The following is a 20,061-nucleotide window of genomic DNA, read 5'->3' as shown; positions in this document are numbered from 1 at the left end:
GGGTTTTCTAGATACAGGATCATGTCATCTGCAAAGATAATTTGACTTCTTCTCTTCCTATTTGAACACCATTGATTTCTTTCTCTTGCCTAATTGCCCTGGACAGAACGTCCAATATTACGTTTAATAGAAGTGGTGAGGCCAGGTGTGGTGGCTCATGCCTGTAATCCCAACATTTTGGGAGGTTGAGGCGGGTGGATCACCTGAGGTTAGGAGTTCGAGACCAGCCTGGGCCAACACGGTGAAACCCCATCTCTACTGAAAATATAAAAAAGTAGCTGTGCATGGTGGCATACATCTGTAGTCCCAGCTACTCGGGATGCTAAGGCAGGAGAATCACTTGAACCTGGGAGGCAGAGGTTGCAGTGAGCCGAGATAGTGCCACTGCACTCTAGCCTGAGTGACAGAGTGAACCCCCGTCTCAGGAAAAAAAAAAAAAAAAGTGGTGAGAGAGGGCATTCTCTTGTGCCGGTTTTCAGGGGCAAATGACTGCCTCCAGCTTTTGCCCATTCAGTATGATATTGGCTGTGGGTTTGTCATATATGGCTTTTATTTTGAGGTCTGTTCCTTCAACACCTAGTTTAGAGTTTTTAACATGAAAGGATGTTTAATTTTACCAAAGGCCTTTTCTGCATTTATTGAGATAATCATGTGGTTTTTGTCATTGGTTCTGCTTATGTGATGGATTACGTTTATTGACTTGCGTATGTCGAATCACCCTTGCATCCCAGGGATGAAGCCAACTTGATTGTAGTGGATAAGCTTTTTGATGTGCTGCTGGATTCGGTTTGCCAGTATATTGTTGAGGATTTTTGCATTGATGTTCATCAAGTATATTGACCTGAAGTTTTGTTGTGGTCATTGTAGTATCTCTGCCAGGTTTTGGTATCAGGATGATGCTGGCCTCATAGAACAAATTAGGAAGAAGTTCCTCCTTTCAATTTTTTGTAATGGTTTCAGTAGAAATGGAACTGGCTCTTCTTTGTACCTCTGGTAGAATTCAACTGCAAATCCATCAGGTCCTGGGCTTTTTTTGGTTGGTAGGCTATTTATTACTGCTTCAATTTCAGAACTTGTTATTGGTCTGTTCAGGGTTTCAATTTCTTCTTGGTTCAGTCTTGGGAGGGTGTATGTGTTCAGGAATTTATTTTCTAGTTTCTTTTCTAGATTTTTTTAGTTTATCTGCATAGAAGTGTTTATAGTGTTCTCTGATGGTTGTTTGTATTTCTGTGGGGTCAGTGGCAATACCCCTCTTATCATTTCTGATTGTGTTTATTTGATTCTTCTCTCTTTTCTTCTTTATTAGTCTAGCTAGTGATCTATCTTATTAATTTTTTTTTTTTTTAGAAAACCAGCTTCTGAATTCATTGATTTTTTGAAGGGTTTTTCATGTCTCTCTCTCATTCAGTTCAGCTCTGATCTTGGTTATTTCTTGTCTTCTGCTAGCTTTGGGGTTTTTTGCTCTTGGTTCTCTAGTTCTTTTAGTTGAGGTGTTAGGTTGTTAACTTCAGATCTTTCTAGCTTTTTGATGTGGGCATTTAGTGCTATAAATTTCTCTGTTACCACTGCTTTAGCTGTATCCCAGAGATTCTGATATGTTGTCTCTTTGTTCTCATTAGTTTGAAAGAACTTCTTGATTTCTGCCTTAATTTCATTATTTACCTAAAGTCATTCAAGAGCAGGTTGTTCAATTTCCATGTAGTTGTGTGGTTTTGAGTGAGTTTCTTAATCTTGAGATCTAATTTGATTCCACTGTGGTCTAAGGGACTGTTTATTATGTTTTCAGTTCTTTTGCATTCGTTAAGGAGTGTTTTACTTTTGCTATATGATCAATTCTAGAGTAAGTGCCATGTGGTGATGAGAAGAATGTATATTCTGTTGTTTTGGAGTGGAGAGTTCTGTAAGTATCTATTAGGTCCACTTGATCCAGATCTGAGTTCAGATCCTGAATATCTTTGCTAATTTTCTGTCTCAATGATCACTGACAATATTGTCAGTGGAGTGTTAAAGTATCCCACTATTACTGTGTGGGAGTCTAAGTCTCTTTGTAGGTCTCTAATAACTTGCGTTATGAATCTGGGTGCTCCTGTATTGGGTGCATATATATTTAGGATAGTTAGCTTTTCTTGTTGAACCCTTTACCATTATTTGGGTCCAGGGAGCCAAGCAGCATCATTCTGTGAGCCTCACCTCCATGGCACCCCACAAGTTAAGACCACTGGCTTGGAATTCCAGCCTGCCAGTCACGATAGGCTGGAATCTGCTTAAGAAGGACCAGTTCCCCAGGGAGAGGAGCAGTGCCATCTCTGCAGTTGAGTCAACTCAGCTGTTCCAGCCTGCTGGCTCTGGAGAGTCCAGACAATCTGGATGAAGAAGGGTCCTCGACAAAGGAGCACAGCTGCACTACCAAGAAGCAGCCAGGCTGCTTCTGTAAGTGGGTCCCTGATTCTGTTCCTTCTCACAAGGGACCACCCCCCCAGGGTTATGTAGGGACAGATTTCCTACCTTGCTGGGAATCCTGGGGCCAGAGTATACAAAACTCCTGGGTCTCCGTGTGTGCCTGAGTGGCTACTCTGTCAGGACTCCACACAGTTCTGTGTAGAGAGACCCAAGGAGCTGGTGATACTGGCTTATGAGAGGATCACCTGATCTGCTGGTTGCAGTGATTCGTGGGAGAAGTGTGATTTCCCAGGGTGGAATCACACAATCACTTCACCACTTCCCTTGGCTTCAGGGTGGGGATTCCTTTGGGTCCATGTGGCTCCTGGGCGGGCCATCACCCCACCCTGCCTTTCTTCATTCTCTATGGGTGGACCTGTTTGCCTTGTCAGTCCCAGTGCGAGAACCTGGATATTTCAGTTGAAAATGCCGAATTCACTCACCACTTTCATTCCTCTCTGTGAGTGCCACAGACCGCAGCTGCTTCCAATTGGCCATTTTAGTCTTGTACTAATTTTCATTTCCACCAGCAGTGTATAAGCCTTCCCTTTTCTCTTCATCCTCACCAATTTCTATTGTTTTTTGACTTTTTAATAATAACCATTCTGACTAGTGTGAGATGGTATCTCACTGTGGTTTTGAATTTCTCTGACGATTAGTGATATTGAGCATTTTTTCATATGCTTATTGGCCATTTGTATGTCTTCTTTTGAAAAATGTCTATTCCTTTGTCCAAAAAGTGCTTTTGAGCATTCCCAAAGAAATTCTCACTAGCTTTTGCTCATAGGCTTTAGGCAGTATATTGTATATACTTATACTTTTATTGTACGTACGTTTACTATATACAGTATATTGTATATAGTTTATGATTTTTGAATCTATTGTGAATGCAGTTTTCTGTTTCATTTTCATTGTTCATTGTTAGCATATTGAAGTACACTTGATTTTTATTCATTTCATTCTGAGAAACGTAGTTTAAATTCTTTGTAATTCACTATGAGTTTTTTCATATATTATGTTGTTTGTGAGCAAAGACAGTCTTCTTACTTTCCAGTGTGGGTAGGCTTTCTCTCTCTTGCCTCATTACACTGGCTACAACCTCTAATATAATGTTCAATACAACTGGGAATAGTGGATATCCTTGCCTTGTTCTTCATCTTAGTGGGGGAAATGTTTCGTCTTTCACCATCAAGAATGATGTGAGCTGTGGGGTTTTTTTGTAGATATCTTTTAACAGATTGAGGAAGACTTCTTTTGTTCCTAGTTTGTTAAGTATCTTTGTTATGAATAGGAGTAAGAAATGCTTTTTCTACATCTATCGATATGTTCCTGTGGCTCCTGATTTTTATGTTATTAATATATTATATTCAATTTTGGATATTAAACTCACCTTGCATTCCTATGATTAATCCCTCTTGGTCATTGTGTATAATAGTCTTTCCAGGTTGCTGGAATCAATTTGTTAATACTTTGTTAAAGATTTTTGCAACTATATTTATGAGACATATTGGCTGAATTTTTCTTGTGATGTTTTTGTCTGGTTTTGGTATAAGAAAAATATTCGTGTTTATAGTATTGGTATTGTTTCCTTCTTAAAGATTTGATAGAGTTCATGAGCAAAGCCATCTGGGCCTGGGCTTTTCTTTATGGAAAGATATTTTTATTATTAGTTTGTTATTTACTTTATGTATTTATTATTGTCCTATTACTTTTACTTTCTCTTATACAGGTGTATTCAGATTCCCATTTCTTCTTGAATTAGTTTAAGGTGTCTACTTTTTTTTTTTTAGATGGAGTTTTGCCCTTGTCACCCAGGCAAGTGCAATAGCGCGATCTCAGCTAACTGCAACCTCCGCCTCTGGGTTCAAGCAATTCTCCTGCCTGAGTAGCTGGGATTACAGGCGCCCACCACCAAGCCCTGCTAATTATTATTATTATTATTATTATTATTATTTTTAGTAGGGACAGGGTTTCACCATGTTGGCCAGGCTGGTCTCGAACTCGTGGCCTCAGGTGATCTGCCCACCTCGGCCCCCCAAAGTGCTGGGATTACAGGCGTGAGCCACCGTGCCTGGACTTAAGGTATCTAATTTGATAGCACACAGTTGTTCATAATAGTCTCATCATTTATTTTAATTTCTAAAAGGATAGTAGTAATATTTCATCTTTTCTGATTTTGGTAATTGGCATCTTCTCTATTTTTATCTTGGTCATTATAACTAAAGGTTTATCAATTTTGGTTGTCTTCTAGAACTGATTTTTGGTCACTGATTTTCCATATTACTTTTCTGTTTTCTATTTCATTGATTTCCACTCTCATTTTTCTTATTTTCTTCCTTCTGATTGCTTTGAATTTAATTGTTCTTTTTCTAGTTTCCTAAGGTAGAAGCTTAGAGTGGTTTGTGACCTTTCTTCTTCTTCTAATATAAGCATTTAAAGCTATAAATTTCCCTCTATGCACTGTTTTAAATGCTTCCCACAAATTTTGGTATACTGTGTTTTTGTTTTCATTTAGTTGAGGATATTATCTAATTTCCCTCATAATTTTTTCTTCAAAATTTCTTAATTTTAAGTATTTGGTGAATTCCAAATAAAATTTCTTCCCATTGTTAATTTTAACTTTAATGCCCTTGTGCTTAGAAAAAAAAAATACTTGCTATAATTTTACACTTTTTGAACTTATGGAGACATGTACTATGGCCTAGCCTATGGTCTGTCCTGGTAAATGATCCATGTGTGTTTGGAAAGAATATATGTCTTGCTGTCATTGGTGTAGAAATTTTTATAAGTCACAGGTCAAGTTGGCTGATAATGTTTTTAAGTCTTCTATATCCTTATTGGTTTTCCGTCTTTTAAAAGCAGTTATTGGGCCAGGCGCGGTGGCTCACACCTGTAATCCCAGCACTCCACCAGGTCAGGAGATTGAGACCATCCTGGCTAACATGGGGAAACCTCATCTCTACTAAAAATATAAATAATTAGCTGGGTGTGGTGGCATGCACCTGTAGTCCCAGCTACTTGGGAGGCTGAGACAGGAGAATCATTTGAAGCTGGGAGGCAGAGGTTGCAGTGAGCCAAGATTACACCACTGCACTCCAGTCTGAGTGACAGAGTGAGACTCCATCTCAAAAAAAAGAAAGAAAGAAAGAAAAAGAAAAAAGCAGTTATTTAGAGTAGAGTACTAAAATCTCTATGACTGCTGAATTGTTTATTTCTCCTTTCAATTATGCCAGGTTTTGCTTCATGTATTTTCAGGCTCTGATTGGGTGCATATATATTTATAATCATGTCTACTTGGTGTGTTGATTATCGTATCATTTAATCAACTGTCTTTCTTTGTCCCTAGTTACATTTGTTTTAAAGTCTGTTTTGTTTGATATTGATCTAGCCATTTAGGCTGTCTTACAATTACTGTTTGCATGGATATCTTTTTTCATCTTTTCACTTTCAATCTGTATATGCCTCTGAATCCAAAGTTTATCTTTTGGTAGAAAGCATACAGTTGGGTCTTCCTTTTTTATCTAGTCTGGAAATCTCTGCCTTTTGGCTGAAGTATTTAGTCCATCTTCACGTTTAATGTAATTATTGATTTTGTGGATTTAAATTTGCCATTTTGCTAAATGTTTTCTATATACCTATATACTCTCTTTCCTCTATTCATTTTTCCATGCCTTCTTTTATGTTAACAAAGTGCCTTTTGGTATGCCATTTTCATTCTTCCCTTGATTTTTTAGACTATATTTCAAAAGATGTTTTCTAAACAGTGGTTGTAGGGCTTGCTTTGTTTATCACAATCCAGTCAGATTAATACTGATTTAATTCTGGTGAAATATAACAATGGTTAAATACTGAAAGCCTTCCCTCCAAGATCAGGAACAAAATTAAGATGCCTGCTTTCACCACTGGTATTCCATATTATACCAGAAGCTCTAGACAGACAAATTAGGTGAGAAAAATAAACAAAAGAAATTCACATTGGAAATGCAGAAGTAAAACTGTCTCTACTTGCAGATGACATGATCCTATATATATAGAAAATCCCAATGAATCCTAAAAACAAACACACAGTAACAACAAAATCAAACTACGGATAATTTTTAAAATCCAGCCAAGTGGCAGGGTGCAAAATCAACACACACAAAAAAAGTTGTGCTTCTATACAACCTCAATGAACAATTCAAAAAGGAAATGAAGAAAATTGTCCCATCTGCAATAGCACCCAAACCAAAATATACCTATAATAAATGTATCCAAGGAGATGAAAACTACAAAACTACACTGAAAACTATAGAATGTTACAGAAAGAAATTTTTGAAAACCTAAATAAATGCAAAGACAGCTGATGTTCATGGATTGGGAGAGACTTAATATTGTTACGATGACAATATTACCCAAAGTGATCTACAAACACAGTCCTTATCAAGATACCAATGCCCCTTTTTGCAGAAATAAGAAAGCCAATCTTCAAATTTATATGTAATTAGAAGAGGCCACAGATAGCTAAAACAATCTTAAAAAAGAACAACATGGCCGAGTGCAGTAGCTCACGCCTGTAATCCCAGCACTTTGGGAGGCCGAGGTGGGCAGATCACCTGAGGTCAGGAGTTTGAAACCAGCCTGGCCAACATGGTGAAACCCCATCTCTACTAAAAATACAAAATTAGCCGGGTGTGGTCATGGGTGCCTGTAATCCCAGCTACTTGGGAGGTTGAAGCAGGAGAATCACTTGAACCAAGGAGGCAGAGGTTGCAGTGAGCCGAGATCGTGCCACTGCACTCTAGCCTGGGCAACAAGAGCGAGACTCCATCTCAAAAAAAAAAGCAACGTTGAAGGACTCATACTTCCTGATTTCAAAATATACCATGAAGCTGCAACAGTCAAAATCGTGGGTTATGGCATAAGGAGAGATATATAGACCAATGGAATAGAATTGAGAGTTCAGAATCACTGGCCCATTCATTTTCAATAAAGGTGCCAAGTCCATTCCATGGGGAAGGAACAGTCTGTTCAACAAATTGTACTAGACATTCACATACAAAAGAATGAAGTTGGACCCTTACTTCATACCATATACAAAATTTACCACGGAAATTATTGAAGACTAAGTATATCAACTCAAAGTATAAAATTTTAGAATAAAACTGTTCTTGGTTGAATTATGTCCCCCAAAAGATATGTTGAAGTTGACACCCCCAGTAGTCATAAATGGGACATTTTAGAAATAGGCTATTTGCAGATGTAATCAAGTTAAGATGAGGATGTTAGGGTGGGGCCTTATCCAATATGACTGATGGACATATAGGAAGGGGAGAAGGGACACAGACATGGAGCGTGCATGTGATGACAGAGGCAGAGACTGGAGCCATGCACCTGCCAGCCACGGAATGCCAAGGATTTCTGGCAACCACAAGAAGCTAGGAAGAGGAAAAGAAGGATCCTCTCTGAGACTCCTGAGAGGGAGCCTGGCCCTTCTGACACCTTAATGTCAGACTTCAGGTGTGCAGAGCTGTGAGAGAAAAACTTTGTCATTTGAAACTGCCCAGTTTGGGGTACTTTGTGACAGCAGCCCTAGGAAACAAATACAGAAACATAGGTCAAGAAATCATGACCTTGGACTTGGCAATGGGTTCTTAGATACAACAAAAACATGAGCATCAAAATAAATTGGCCAGGTGTAGTGGCTCGTGTGTATAATCCCAACAGTTTGGGAGGCCAAGGCGGGTGGATTACTTGAGCCTAGAAGTTCGAGACCAGCCAGGGCAACATGGTGAAACTCAGTCTCTACAAAAAATACAAAAATTAGCCGGGTGTGGTGGTGTGCACCTGTAATCCCAGGTACTCAGGTGGCTGAGGCAGGAGGATCGTTTGAACTTGGGAGGCAGAGGTTGCAGTGAGCCGAGATTGCACCACTGCACTCCAGCCTGGGCAACAGAGCAAGACTCTGTCTCAAAAAAAAAAAATTAGCTGGGCGTGGTGGCAAGTGCCTGTAGTGCCAGCTACTCGGGAGGCTGTGGTGGGAGGATTACTTGAGCTCAACGGGTCGAGGCTGCAGTGAGCCAAGATTGCACCACTGCACTCCAGCCTAGGTAGGTAACAGACCTAAATTGTCTCAAAAAAAATTGATAAATTGGGCTTCATTGAAATTAAAAACTTTTGTATATCAAAGACAATACCAAGAAAGTGATAAGAATGGAAGAAAATATTTTCAAATTATGAATTGATAAAAGCCTAGTATCCAGAATATATAAAGAACTCCTACAACTCAACAAAAAGCAAGCAACCCAATTTAAAAATGGGCAGAAGACTTGAACTGACATTTCTCCAAAGATAACATGTAAATGGTCCACAAGCACATGCAAGGATGCTCCACGTCATTAGTTATTAGGAAACACAAGTCAGAACCCCAGCATCCGTTCATCCCTCGCCAAAATGGCTGTAATCAAACAAATGGAAAATAGGTACTGGCAAGGGCGTGGAGAAAGCAGAGCCCTTGTTCATTGCTGGTGGGAATTTAAAATGACATACTCCCTGCAGAAACAGTTTAGAAGTTCCTCAAAAAGTTAAACAGGCCAAGTGCACTGCTCATCTTTAATCCCGGCACTTCGGGAGGCCAAGGCAGGAGGATTGCTTGAGCCCAGGAGTTTGAGATCAGCCTGGGCAACATAGCAAGACCCCAACTCTAAAAAAAAATGTTAAACATAGAATTACCCTATGGCCCAATTACCACACGTAACAACTCCACTCCTAGGTATGTACTCAAAGGATTGAAAGCTAGTGTTCAAACAAGTACACGTACATGTGTGTTCATAGCAGCACTATTCACGTAGCCAAAAGGTGGAAACAGCCCACATGTCCCACAGTGGAAAAATGAAACAAAAAGGGGCATAAACATAGGATGGAAAAGTATTTCAACCATAAAATGGAATACGTGCTACAACACTGTCGAGCCTCAAAAACACAATGCTAAGTGAAAAAGCCAGACACTAAAAGTCCTATATTGTGTGATTCGAGGTATAAGAAATATCTGGAACAGGCAGATCATACAGATGGAATACAGATTGGTGGCTACCAAGGACAGGGTCTGGGGTGACTTTTGGCTTGATGAAAATGTTTTGGAATTAGAAGGTGATAATGATTATATGGCATTGTGAATGTACTAAATGCCACTGAATTGTCTGCTTTAAAATGCTTAATTTAATGTAATGTAAATTTTGCCTTGATTTTTAAAAAAGTGCTGTCCAGGTGTGGTGGCTCATGCTTGCAATCCCAGCACTTTGGGAGTCCGTGGCAGGAGGATAGCTTAAGGCCAGGAGTTTGAGACAAGCCTGGGCAACATAGCAAGACTTTGGTTATAAAAGAGGGATTTTTTTTGTTTGTTTGTTTTTTACCTTTTTTTTTTTCGAGACAAGGTCTTGCTCTGTTGCCCAGACTGGAGTGCAGTAATATGAACACAGCTTATTGCAGCCTCAACCTCCTAGGCTCCAGCGATCCTTCTTCCTCAGCCTCCTGAGTAGCTGGGACCACAGGCATGCACCATCATATCCAGGTAATTTTCTTTATTTTTTGTAGAGATGGGGGTCTCATTTTACTGCCCAGGCTGGCCTCAAGGGATCCTCCCGCTTCTCAAAGTGCTGGGATTACAGGTGTGAGCCACCACACCAAGCCAAAAAAGTTTTTAATAAAAGCTTCCATAACAGAATTTTCATTGGAAACTCTCATCTTTCATGTGAGAATGCCTTTATTTTATACTCTACATTTTTATTTGAGACATTGTTTACAAACTCTAAAATCCACAAATATTGTGTACAGCTCAATTATGTTAACATAGTCTTTTTTCATTTTTTAAAATGTTATTTCTTGTAACATTGGAGTTACAATGAATTTTTAAAGCAAATTCCAGACACTATATTTCATCCATAAATATTTCAGTGTAGACAAACATTTTATTTATATATTTATTTAATCTTATTTTATTCTTTTAGTGGCAGGGTCTTGCTCTATCACCCAGGCTGGAGTGCAGTGGCACAGTCATAGTTCACTGCCGCCTCTAACTCTTGGGCTCAAATGATCCTCCTGCCTCAGCCTTCAGAGGAGCTGGGACCACAGGCATGCGCCACCATGCCTGGATGGTTTTTACACATGAATAGTCCTGTTGCACTACCATCACCACCCTCCAAGATAAAGGACATTTCCTCACTAGAGAAAACGTCCAGTCTCCCCAGGTGACAAATCCGCCTTGCCAAGGTAACCACTATTCTGAATTTTGTCATCATTTAGTAGTTTTTCCTGTTCTTAAACTTCGTTAATGAAATCACCCACCATGGATTCCTCTGTGCCCAGCTTTTTTTGCTGACTACTGTTTTTGAGATTCATTCATGTTGTTTCCATATCAGCTGCTCATCCTTCTTTTCCTGTTGTGAGTTCTTTCAGTGTTTGCACGCAGCAAAGTTTCTTCTCTCCATAGTCCTGCTAATAGACGTCTGGGTTGCCATCAGTGTTTAGGTCATGTGAACAAATCTGCAACAGATACTACTGGGCAAGTCTTTTGGGGAATATAGGTACTTGTTTATCTTGGGTCTATGCTTGGTAGAATCTGTTGGCTGTGGTGTAGGGATAAATTCAACTTTATTGGAAACTGCCAAACATGTTTCTAAAGTGGTCATGCCATTTTTCAATCCTGTGAGCAGTGTAGGAGAACGCTAGTTGCTGCACCTCTTTGCCGATACTTGGTAGTGCCATCTTTTTCATTTCAGTTATGCTACTCGTGTCATGGCCTCTTCTTGAGGTTTGCTGACTTGTAGGAGTTCTTTATATATTCTGGATACATGTACTTCAACGTGTATTGCAAATATTTTCTACCGCACTGGCTTGGTTTGTAATTTTCTTTTTTTGTTTTCTTTTTCTTTTTTAGAGATGGAGTCTTGCTCTATTTCCCAGGCTGGTTTCAACTTCTGGCCTCAAGCGTTCCTCCCACCTCAGCCTCCCAAGGTGTTGGGATGACAGTCGTGAGCCATTGCACCTGGCCAGCTTTTAATTTCCTTAGTAGTGTCTTTTGATGGGAAAAAGTTTTGGATTTTGATGAAGTCCGATTTATTTTTATATTAAAATTTTGGTTTCACACATAGGGTCTTTTATATTCTGTTTATAAAGATTTGCCTATTGTAAGTTTACAAAGATAATTTTCAACATCTATTCTAGAAGCATTTTGAATTTAATTTTTATATTTAGGCATAAGATCCATCTGAAATTAATTTTTGCATATGGTGTGAGGAAAAGGACAAGTTTGAGCCAGCTGGTGGCGGCGTCATGCCTGCTGTGATTCCATGTGTGGCCCCCGCTGGGCTTGTGGTGCTGTCCATGGCCCTCTCCTGAGCACCGCCCTGCAGATGAGCGTTGTAGTCTAGTAGTCAGAGCCAGCATGGGCGCTCTGGAGCCTTTGCATTTCCACTTGTGTTTGGAGTCAGCCCACTCATTTCTACAAAATGCCTGCTAAGGTTTCGAATGATCCATTGTTTTCCATGGCTCTTGGTCCTGTTCCCTGAGACATCCTTTCTTCTGCATTCGTCTCCTTGGCTACTTCTTAAGCAGGCTTTGAAAAATGTTCATTCTGTCTATTTGTCATGATGTCAGGATGTCTTAAGCTACAGGACTTACATACTCAGCTTTAAGTTTTGTTTGCTTTGAGCAAGTTAGATGGATGTTTTGGCCATTATAATGTGAAAACTCCTATTTCTTTGTAGTATTTCACCAATTTGTGTGTCTATGATAATTGTAAATACATGCAATATCTGTATTTCTCTTTTCAAATAAAATTCTTTATTTTATTTTAAAAAATTCAGCTAGGGCCTTACTATGTTGCCCAGGCCCAGGTCTCGAACTCCTGGGCTCAAGTGATCCACCTGCCTTGGCCTCCCAAAGTGCTGGGATTACAGGCATGAGCCACCACGCCCGGATCTACTGCTCCATTTTAATGCCAAGGAATAAGTGTTCTGGCAGCACAAATTGGTCCATGCAAGGTAACGTGGATACATTCAGGTTCAGCCAAAAATGTTTTGCATTTTTATGCTTCTTTCCTGCCAGCCCTAAGGAAGTCAGTGTTGCCTGAATGCTTTAATAAAACACATCCCTGTTTAAATGTATGCAACTGAGCCAGGTGCAGTGGTTCAAGCCTGTAATCCCAGCACTTTGTGAGGCTGATGTAGGAGGATTGCTTGAAGCCAGGAGTTTGAGACCAGTCTGGACAACATACTGAGACCCCATCCCTACAAAAAAGGAAATAAAATAAAATAATTAGCCAGGCATGGAGGTGCATACCTGTAGTCCCAGCTACTTGGGAGGCTGAGGCAGGAGGATGGTTTGAGCTCAGGAGGTCCAGGCTGCAGTGAGCCATAATCACACCACTGCACTCCAGCCTGTAACAGGGCAAGACCCTGTCTCAAAGAAAAAAAGGTATGTAACCAGAGCAGGACCCTGTCTCAAGGAAAAAAAAAAAAAAAGGTGTGTAACTGAAAAATAAATTTTTAAAAGGTCTTTTATATGTATTGCATTTGAGCAACTTTCTCAGACTTTCTTGAGGGCTTAGTGGCCTTTTGAGACTGTGAACATCTTGTAGCTCAGACTGGCGACAGTTTTACAAGTGCAGACCTCAGATTCCTATGTCTTCTCCTGACATCCTCGATGTGCCACCACTCTTTTTGAGGTAACACTTCCTAAATGTCATCATCGCCTTTTTGGGTGTGTTAGACTGTTGAGGGACAGCACCCCGAGGGTACTTAGAGTCACTGTCATCCAGCAGAGGATGTCTACCGGGCACTTTCTTAATTCTTCCGAGGACTTAGCACAGGTGCCAACAGCCACACCCTCAGCGGATCTTTATTCTGAGCCATGTCTTGCTTGATTTTCTCTTTGCCCCTCGGCTTTATCTTGAGAATATTTTGCTAGCTAGAAAGACTTGTGAACAGAAACAGTTTAATTTTCCAACCCAGAAAACGGCAGCCCCTGTCTTACAGGGGTCAGTAAACTACAGATGAGGAGTCAGATCCACTCCATTGCTTGGTTCTGTGTTGTCTGTGAGCTTAGGATGATTTCTACACTTTTGGTTTTAAAATCTTATTTTATATTTTGAGACACAGTCTTAGGCTAGAGTGCAGTGCGGTGATCATAGCTCACTGAGGCCTCAAACTCCCAGGCTCAAGCAGTCCTCCCACTTCAGCCTCCTGAGTAGCTGGGACTATAGGCGTGTGCCACCACACCCGGCTATTTTTTGTATTTTTTGTAGAGATGGGGGTCTCACTATGTTGCCCAGGCTGGTCTCGAACTCCTGGGCTCAAGCGATCCTCCTGCTTCAGTCTCCCAAAATGCTGGGGTTACAGGTGAGCCAGTGTACCCAGCCTACACTTTTAAATGGTTGGGGGGGAAAAGAACCCAAAAGAGGAATAGTTCATAAAACATGAAAATTATTTAAAACTCAAAATTCAGTGTCCCTACATTTTTCTTCAAGCATATACATGCCCGTTTATTTACTTATTGTCTCTGGCTATTTCCATTCCACAACAGGAGAGTGGAGCAGTGGCTGCAGAGCTGAGATGGCCTGCAGAGCCTACGGTGTCTACTCTTTGGCCCCTTACAGAGTTTGCTCACCCCTTCTTCACTGTGTGTCCTCTACAGTTGTTTGAAAATTGGCATCTTCTCTTTCGAGTTTCTCTCTTTTCTGTAGTGCCTTATCCTCAGCTAGAACCAGCCACTTGGCTTTCATCATTCAGCCTGGAAGTCACCTTGCAAAGTCTCTCAAGCTCATTAAACATATTTTATACCTTCCATGTCTCCATCAGCAACAGTTTGTGCCACTTTATCCCCCAAGCCACCATCTTCCCGACCTCCTATATCAGTTTTCCCTTCATTTTTCCAGATTCTACTGTGAGTGCTGCTAGCCACCAGCTTCCAAAACCAAGACGACGTTTTTGGTATTTTAGAGAAGCCTCTAATTTCTAGATACCATTTCTGTATCATTTTATCTATTGCCACAGGAATGCTGCATTATAAAGAGTGAGCAGCCCTGGTTCACCCAGCAACGGGCCTTTACTGATCTCAGGCAGTTGTGGGTCGGTGATGTAACCTGTGGGTTCTTCTGGTTTGGCTGAGCTTCTCCCATCATGCTGCTGGCTGGCCTGGGATAGCCTGAGCTGGGGGGCTGGACTCTGCCCCATGCAACTGTCTCCATCCAGCAGGCTGGCCTGGCTGCACCCCTCAGCAGTGGTGAAGATTCAAGACAATGAGAAACAAGCACTTTTCCAAGCCCCTGCTTAAATCCCGTTGACCAAACCACGTCCGTGGCAAAATTCAGATCCAAGGACTGGTGAAATGTGACACCGCACCTCGATGAGAGGAACCGCAAGACATATGGCAGAGGGCACCCATGTGGGAAAGGCGGGGAAGGGGACCCACTAGTGCAGTTCATTTCCCCTGAACTTGTATTTTACTACTCAGCAATACAAACACTTTAAATAGCGTAACTCCATTTTCTTCTTTAACCCCTTATACTTTTGTTCTGCATTTTTCTTCTATACATTATATTGGCATGAATGCTGCTTTAAATCCAGTAATCCTTGACCACATTTTTCACTAGTCTTTCATTTTTAACCACAACCAGGAAAGGGTTGACCCAATGCCCAAATTCAGTTCACCCAAAACCAGGACCACCCACCACCCAGTAACAGCCCTCAATCTCCAGCTCCATCTCACAAATGTGTGCATCCTCCTCCTCTCTGCCAGGGCATGTGAGCAGGCAGTTGTCTTAGTCCATTTGTGTTGCTGTAAAGGAATACCTGAGGCTGGGTAGTTTCTAGAAAAGAGGTTTGTTTGGCTCAGGGTTCTGTAAGAAGCATGGTGCTGGCATCTGCTTCAGGGCCTCAGGCTGCTTCCACTCATGGGGAAGGGGAAGGGACCACATGGCCAGAGGGGAGGGGAGTTCCCAGGCTCCTTTTAACAACCAGCTCTCTCTGTTGGAAGCCAATAGAATGAGAACTCACTCCCCCCCACCTCCACAGCACTGATCTATTCGTGAGGGATGCGCCCCCCAGGACCCAAATGCCTCCCATTAGGCCCACCTCGAACATTTGGAGTTGAATTTTAACATGGGATTTGGAGGGGACAAACATCCCAACTATAGCAGCAGGGCAGGCGAATAGTGCCTGCAGGTCCATCTGTGATCTATAGGCCCAAGTCATATCCATGCTTCAAGGTACTCTCATTCCAGGAAAGCTTTCCCAAATTCAGCTCTGCCCTCTCTCCCTTCTTAGACACTGAATGCCATTTCATATGTCTGGTGTCTGTCCATCTCTGTTTGTTTGGGGCACAGAATTGGATTCATTCTAATTCTCAGATCAAAAAAAATTTACTCTACATTTGTTCCTGCATGGTGCTCTTTCAGTGTTTGCTTGCTTATAATAATATGGACACCAATCCAACAGGGAAACCAGAGCATTGACAATAACGTATCTGCTTTTGTGGCTCTGCCCCATCTGGCCTTCCACCTCTCCTTCTCTGAGGGAACTTCTTTTTTTTTTTTTGAGATGGAGTTTCACTCTTGTCGCTCAGGCTGGAGTGCAATGGCATGATCTCCGGCTCACCGCAACCTCCGCCTCCTGGGTTCTAGCGATTCTCCTGCCTCAGCCTCCTGAGTAGCTGGGATTACAGGCATGTGCTACCACACCTAATTTTGTATTCTTAGTAGAATACAGGGTTTCTCCATGTTGGTCAGGGTGGTCTCGAACTCCCAGCCTCAGGTGATCCACCTGCCTCGGCCTCCCAAAGTGCTGGGACTACAGGCGTGAGCCACCATGCCCGGCCTCTGAGGGAACTTCTTACCATGCATCTTTGACAGACAAGTCATGGTAAGTATATCCATGGATTCCCAGGCCTTTACAGAGAATCCGTTGCCCTCAGGAACAACAGCCCACAGATTGGAAAGCTCCAACCTTGATCAAAGGAGCAGTAGACTTCTCCGTCTCTAATGAGGACCGGCCTTTATATTTTCCTAACACCCTGAGACAGACACTAGGAATAGCCTTGCCCTTTCTATGAGACATGTGTAGCCTTCTCTTGGCTGAATTAGTAAAAAAGCCATCCATACATAATGTAGCACAGGGCTCCAGGATGCATAAATGAGCTGCAGGCCGCAAGACTTGGTTTACGATGCTCCAGTCAAGGCCAGAAAACCAAACGTAACTGAAAAGTAGCCCTCATATTTATTTGGGTCACTTAGATGATATTACATGATATCCAGTTCCACAACAACACATATTTCCTCTTTCATTTTCCCTCTTCTCCCATTCTCCCACACCTAACAAATCTTTGAACACACATAAACACACAAAAACAAAAAACAAAAACCAGCCGGGCGTGGTGGCTCACGCCTGTAATCCCAGCACTTTGGGAGGCTGAGATGGGTGAATCACCTGAGGTCAGGAGTTCGAGACCAGCCTGACCAACATGGAGAAACCCCGTCTCTACTAAAAATACAAAATTAGCCAGGTGTGGTGGCACATGCCTGTAATCCCAGCTACTTGGGAGTCTGAGGCAGGAGAATCGCTTGAACCTGAGAGGCAGAGGTTGCAGTGAGCCAAGATCACACCATTGCATTGCACTCCAGCCTGGGCAATAAGAGTGAAACTCCATCTTAAAAAAAATATATCAAACAAACAAAAAACCAACCAAGTACAGGGGCTTAGGCCTGTAATCCCAGCATTTTGGGAGGCCGAGGCAGGTGGATCACCTGAGGTCAGGAGTTCAAGACCAGCCTGGCCAACAAGGTGAAACCCTATCTCTACTAAAAATATAAAAGTTAGCCGGGTGTGGTGGTGCGCACCTGTAATCCCAGCTACTCGGGAGGTGGAGGTTGCAGTGAGCCAAGATTGTACCAATGCACTCCAGCCTGGGCGACAGAGTGAGACCCTGTCTCAAAACAACAGTAACAACAACAAAACAAACAAAAAAACCTCTGTGTTACTTTCAACTCCCCAGACTGTTCTGTCCTGATTTGACTCTTCATGGAACACTCTTTTACTCTGTCTGACATCTTTTGTTTTAACTTTTATAATCGTTTCTTTTTTGATATAAATACTCAGGAAACCAAACATAGGATTGGGGTTAGGGCTAGGGGTTAGGCTTAAGGTTAGTGTTCCTTCAATATGTGGTGGGGATCCTCCCCAGTGAGACCTGGGCTCCTCCCCATCTGTGGTCGGGACTTCATTCATGGGTCATCGGGGTTACTCCCTGTCTGTGGTCAAGGCTTCCTCCCCTACCCCCCATGAGTGGTGAGGTTTCCTCCCTGTGAGTGGGCAAAGCTTCTCCCTACGTGTGGTGGGGCTCCTTCCTCTGAGTGGTCAGGGTTCCTCTCTATGTGCGGTGAGACTCCTCCCTATGTGTGGTCAGGACTCCTACCTGTGTGGTGGGACTCCTCCCTATGTGTGGTCAGTGCTCCTTCCGGTTTGTGGTGCAGCTCCTCCCTACGTGTGGTGGGGCTCCTCCCTATGTGTGGTCAAAACTCCTCCCTATGTGTAGTGGGGCTCTTCCCTATGTGTGGTGGGGCTCCTCCCTATGTGTGGTGGGGCTCCTCCTTATGTGTGGTGGGGTCCTCCCTATGTGTGGTCAGGGCTTTTCCCTATGTGTGGTCAGGACTCCTCACTGTGTGATGGAGCTCCTCCCTATGTGTGGTGAGGGCTCCTCCTCATTTGGTGGGGCTCCTCCCTCTGAGTGTTCAGGGTTCCTCCCTGTGTATGGTGGGACTCCTCACCATGGGCAGTGGGGCTCCTCCCTGTGTGTGGTCAGGACTCCTCCCTATGTGGGGTGGGGCTCCTCCCTATGTACGGTCAGGGCTCCTCCCTATGTGTGGTGGGACTCCTCCCTATGTGTGGTCAGGACTCCTCCATGTGTAGTGGGGCTCCTCCCTATGTGTGGTGGGGCTCTTCCCTATGTGTGGTGGAGCTCCTCCCTATGTTTAGTGGGGTGCCTCCATATGTGTGGTCAGGACTCCTCCCTATGTGTGGTGGGGCTCCTCCCTATGCGTGGTGGGGCTCCTCCCTGTGTGTGGTGAGGCTCCTCCCTAATGTGTGGTGGGGCTCCTCCCTATGTGTGGTGGGGCTCCTCCCTATGTGTGGTGGAGCTCCTCCCTATGTATAGTGGAGCTCCTATGTGTGGTCAGGACTCCTCCCTATGTGTGGTCAGGACTCCTCCCTATGTGTGGTGGGACTCATCCCTATGTGTCATCAGGGCTCCTTCCTACGTATAGTGGGGCTCCTCTCCATGGGCTGTCCCCTTGGTGTCCACTGTGGGGCAGGGACCCCCCACCCCACCCGAAGCAGGTGCTGCCCCCTCACGGGAGCCCTCCTCCCACAGGTGAGACCTCAGACGAGCTGCAGGAGGTGCAGCTCCCGCTGATCCTGGAGCCCTGGTGCCACCTGCTCTATGGACACATGTTCTACATCATGCCCGACATGCTGTGTGCTGGGGACATCCTGAATGCTAAGACCGTGTGTGAGGTGTGCCCCTCCTGGTCCATGAGACAGAGGTCATGGGTGCCCTCTGCCTGTGGACCCCACAGGACCCCACTCTGGCCTCCCACTGACTAGCAGGAGCCCTGCAGCCATGCCCCAAGCTGAGCAGGGCGATGTATGACAATGTGTGAACGCCGCATGCCCGCAGCAGGCCTCCCCTGCAGTTCTGGGCTGTGTTGCAGCCAGTAGGGAGGCTGGGTGAGAGAGGGGCACTGGCCCCTTCCAGCAGGGTCTGCACAGCCACCCCCTTGCACCCTGGGGGACAGGTGCAGGAGGCGGCAGGCCTGGGACTCCCAGTTCACAAAAAACTCCCTCTTCCTTTCTAGGGCGACTCCGGGGGCCCACTTGTCTGTGAATTCAACCGCAGCTGGTTGCAGATTGGAATTGTGAGCTGGGGCCGAGGCTGCTCCAACCCTCTGTACCCTGGAGTGTATGCCAGTGTTTCCTATTTCTCAAAATGGATATGTGATAACATAGAAATCACGCCCACTCCTGCTCAGCCAGCCCCTGCTCTCTCTCCAGCTCTGGGGGCCACTCTCAGCGTCCTTGTGGCCATGCTGGCTGGCTGGTCAGTGCTGTGAGGTCAGGATACCCACTCTAGGATTCTCATGGCTGCACACCCTGCCCCAGCCCAGCTGCCTCCAGACCCCTAAGCATCTCCTGTCCTGGTCTCTCTGAAGCAGGCAAGGGCCACCTATCCCGGGGGTGGACGCTGAGTCCATGAGGTGATGAGCAAGTGTACAAAAGAAATAAGGGAAGGGGGAGAGGGGCTGGTCAGGGAGAACCCAGCTTGGGCAGAGTGCACCTGAGATTTGATAAGATCATTAAATATTTACAAAGCAAGCCTCTGAGATCACCTGTGTGGCTCCTTCCGCCCCTGCCAGAGTCGTTGTCCTCTTCCATGCACAGAAAGGGGGACTATCACCCCTCCTGAGGCTCTCAGAAAAGGAGAAGCACAGGCCGAATCAGCTCTTTCCAGAAACAGAGGGGCTATGACACAGACACACTCCTCTGAATCTGTGGGATGTGGTCAAAGCCCAGGCCCGAGGAAAGGTCATTGCTTACATGC

General features: G+C 43.7%; 1 protein-coding gene across 1 annotated transcript in view; it reads left to right on the top strand.

Annotated features, from left to right (window-relative positions):
• The window catches only part of PRSS38 (serine protease 38), a 30,408-nt gene extending 10,573 nt beyond the window's left edge, over positions 1 to 19,835 (top strand). Inside the window, exons 4-5 of the mRNA XM_525080.7 lie at positions 18,835 to 18,977; positions 19,319 to 19,835. Of these exons, the coding sequence (XP_525080.1) occupies positions 18,835 to 18,977; positions 19,319 to 19,573 (398 nt within the window). The 3' untranslated portion in view covers positions 19,574 to 19,835. The remainder of the gene's footprint in view (positions 1 to 18,834; positions 18,978 to 19,318) is intronic.
• The last annotated feature ends 226 nt before the right edge of the window (positions 19,836 to 20,061 follow it).

This window comes from Pan troglodytes, chromosome 1 (genome assembly GCF_028858775.2).
Source record: "Pan troglodytes isolate AG18354 chromosome 1, NHGRI_mPanTro3-v2.0_pri, whole genome shotgun sequence".
Lineage (NCBI taxonomy): Eukaryota > Metazoa > Chordata > Mammalia > Primates > Hominidae > Pan > Pan troglodytes.
Note: the sequence above shows the minus strand (reverse complement) of the source record. Positions and strands in the feature narration are given on the sequence as shown.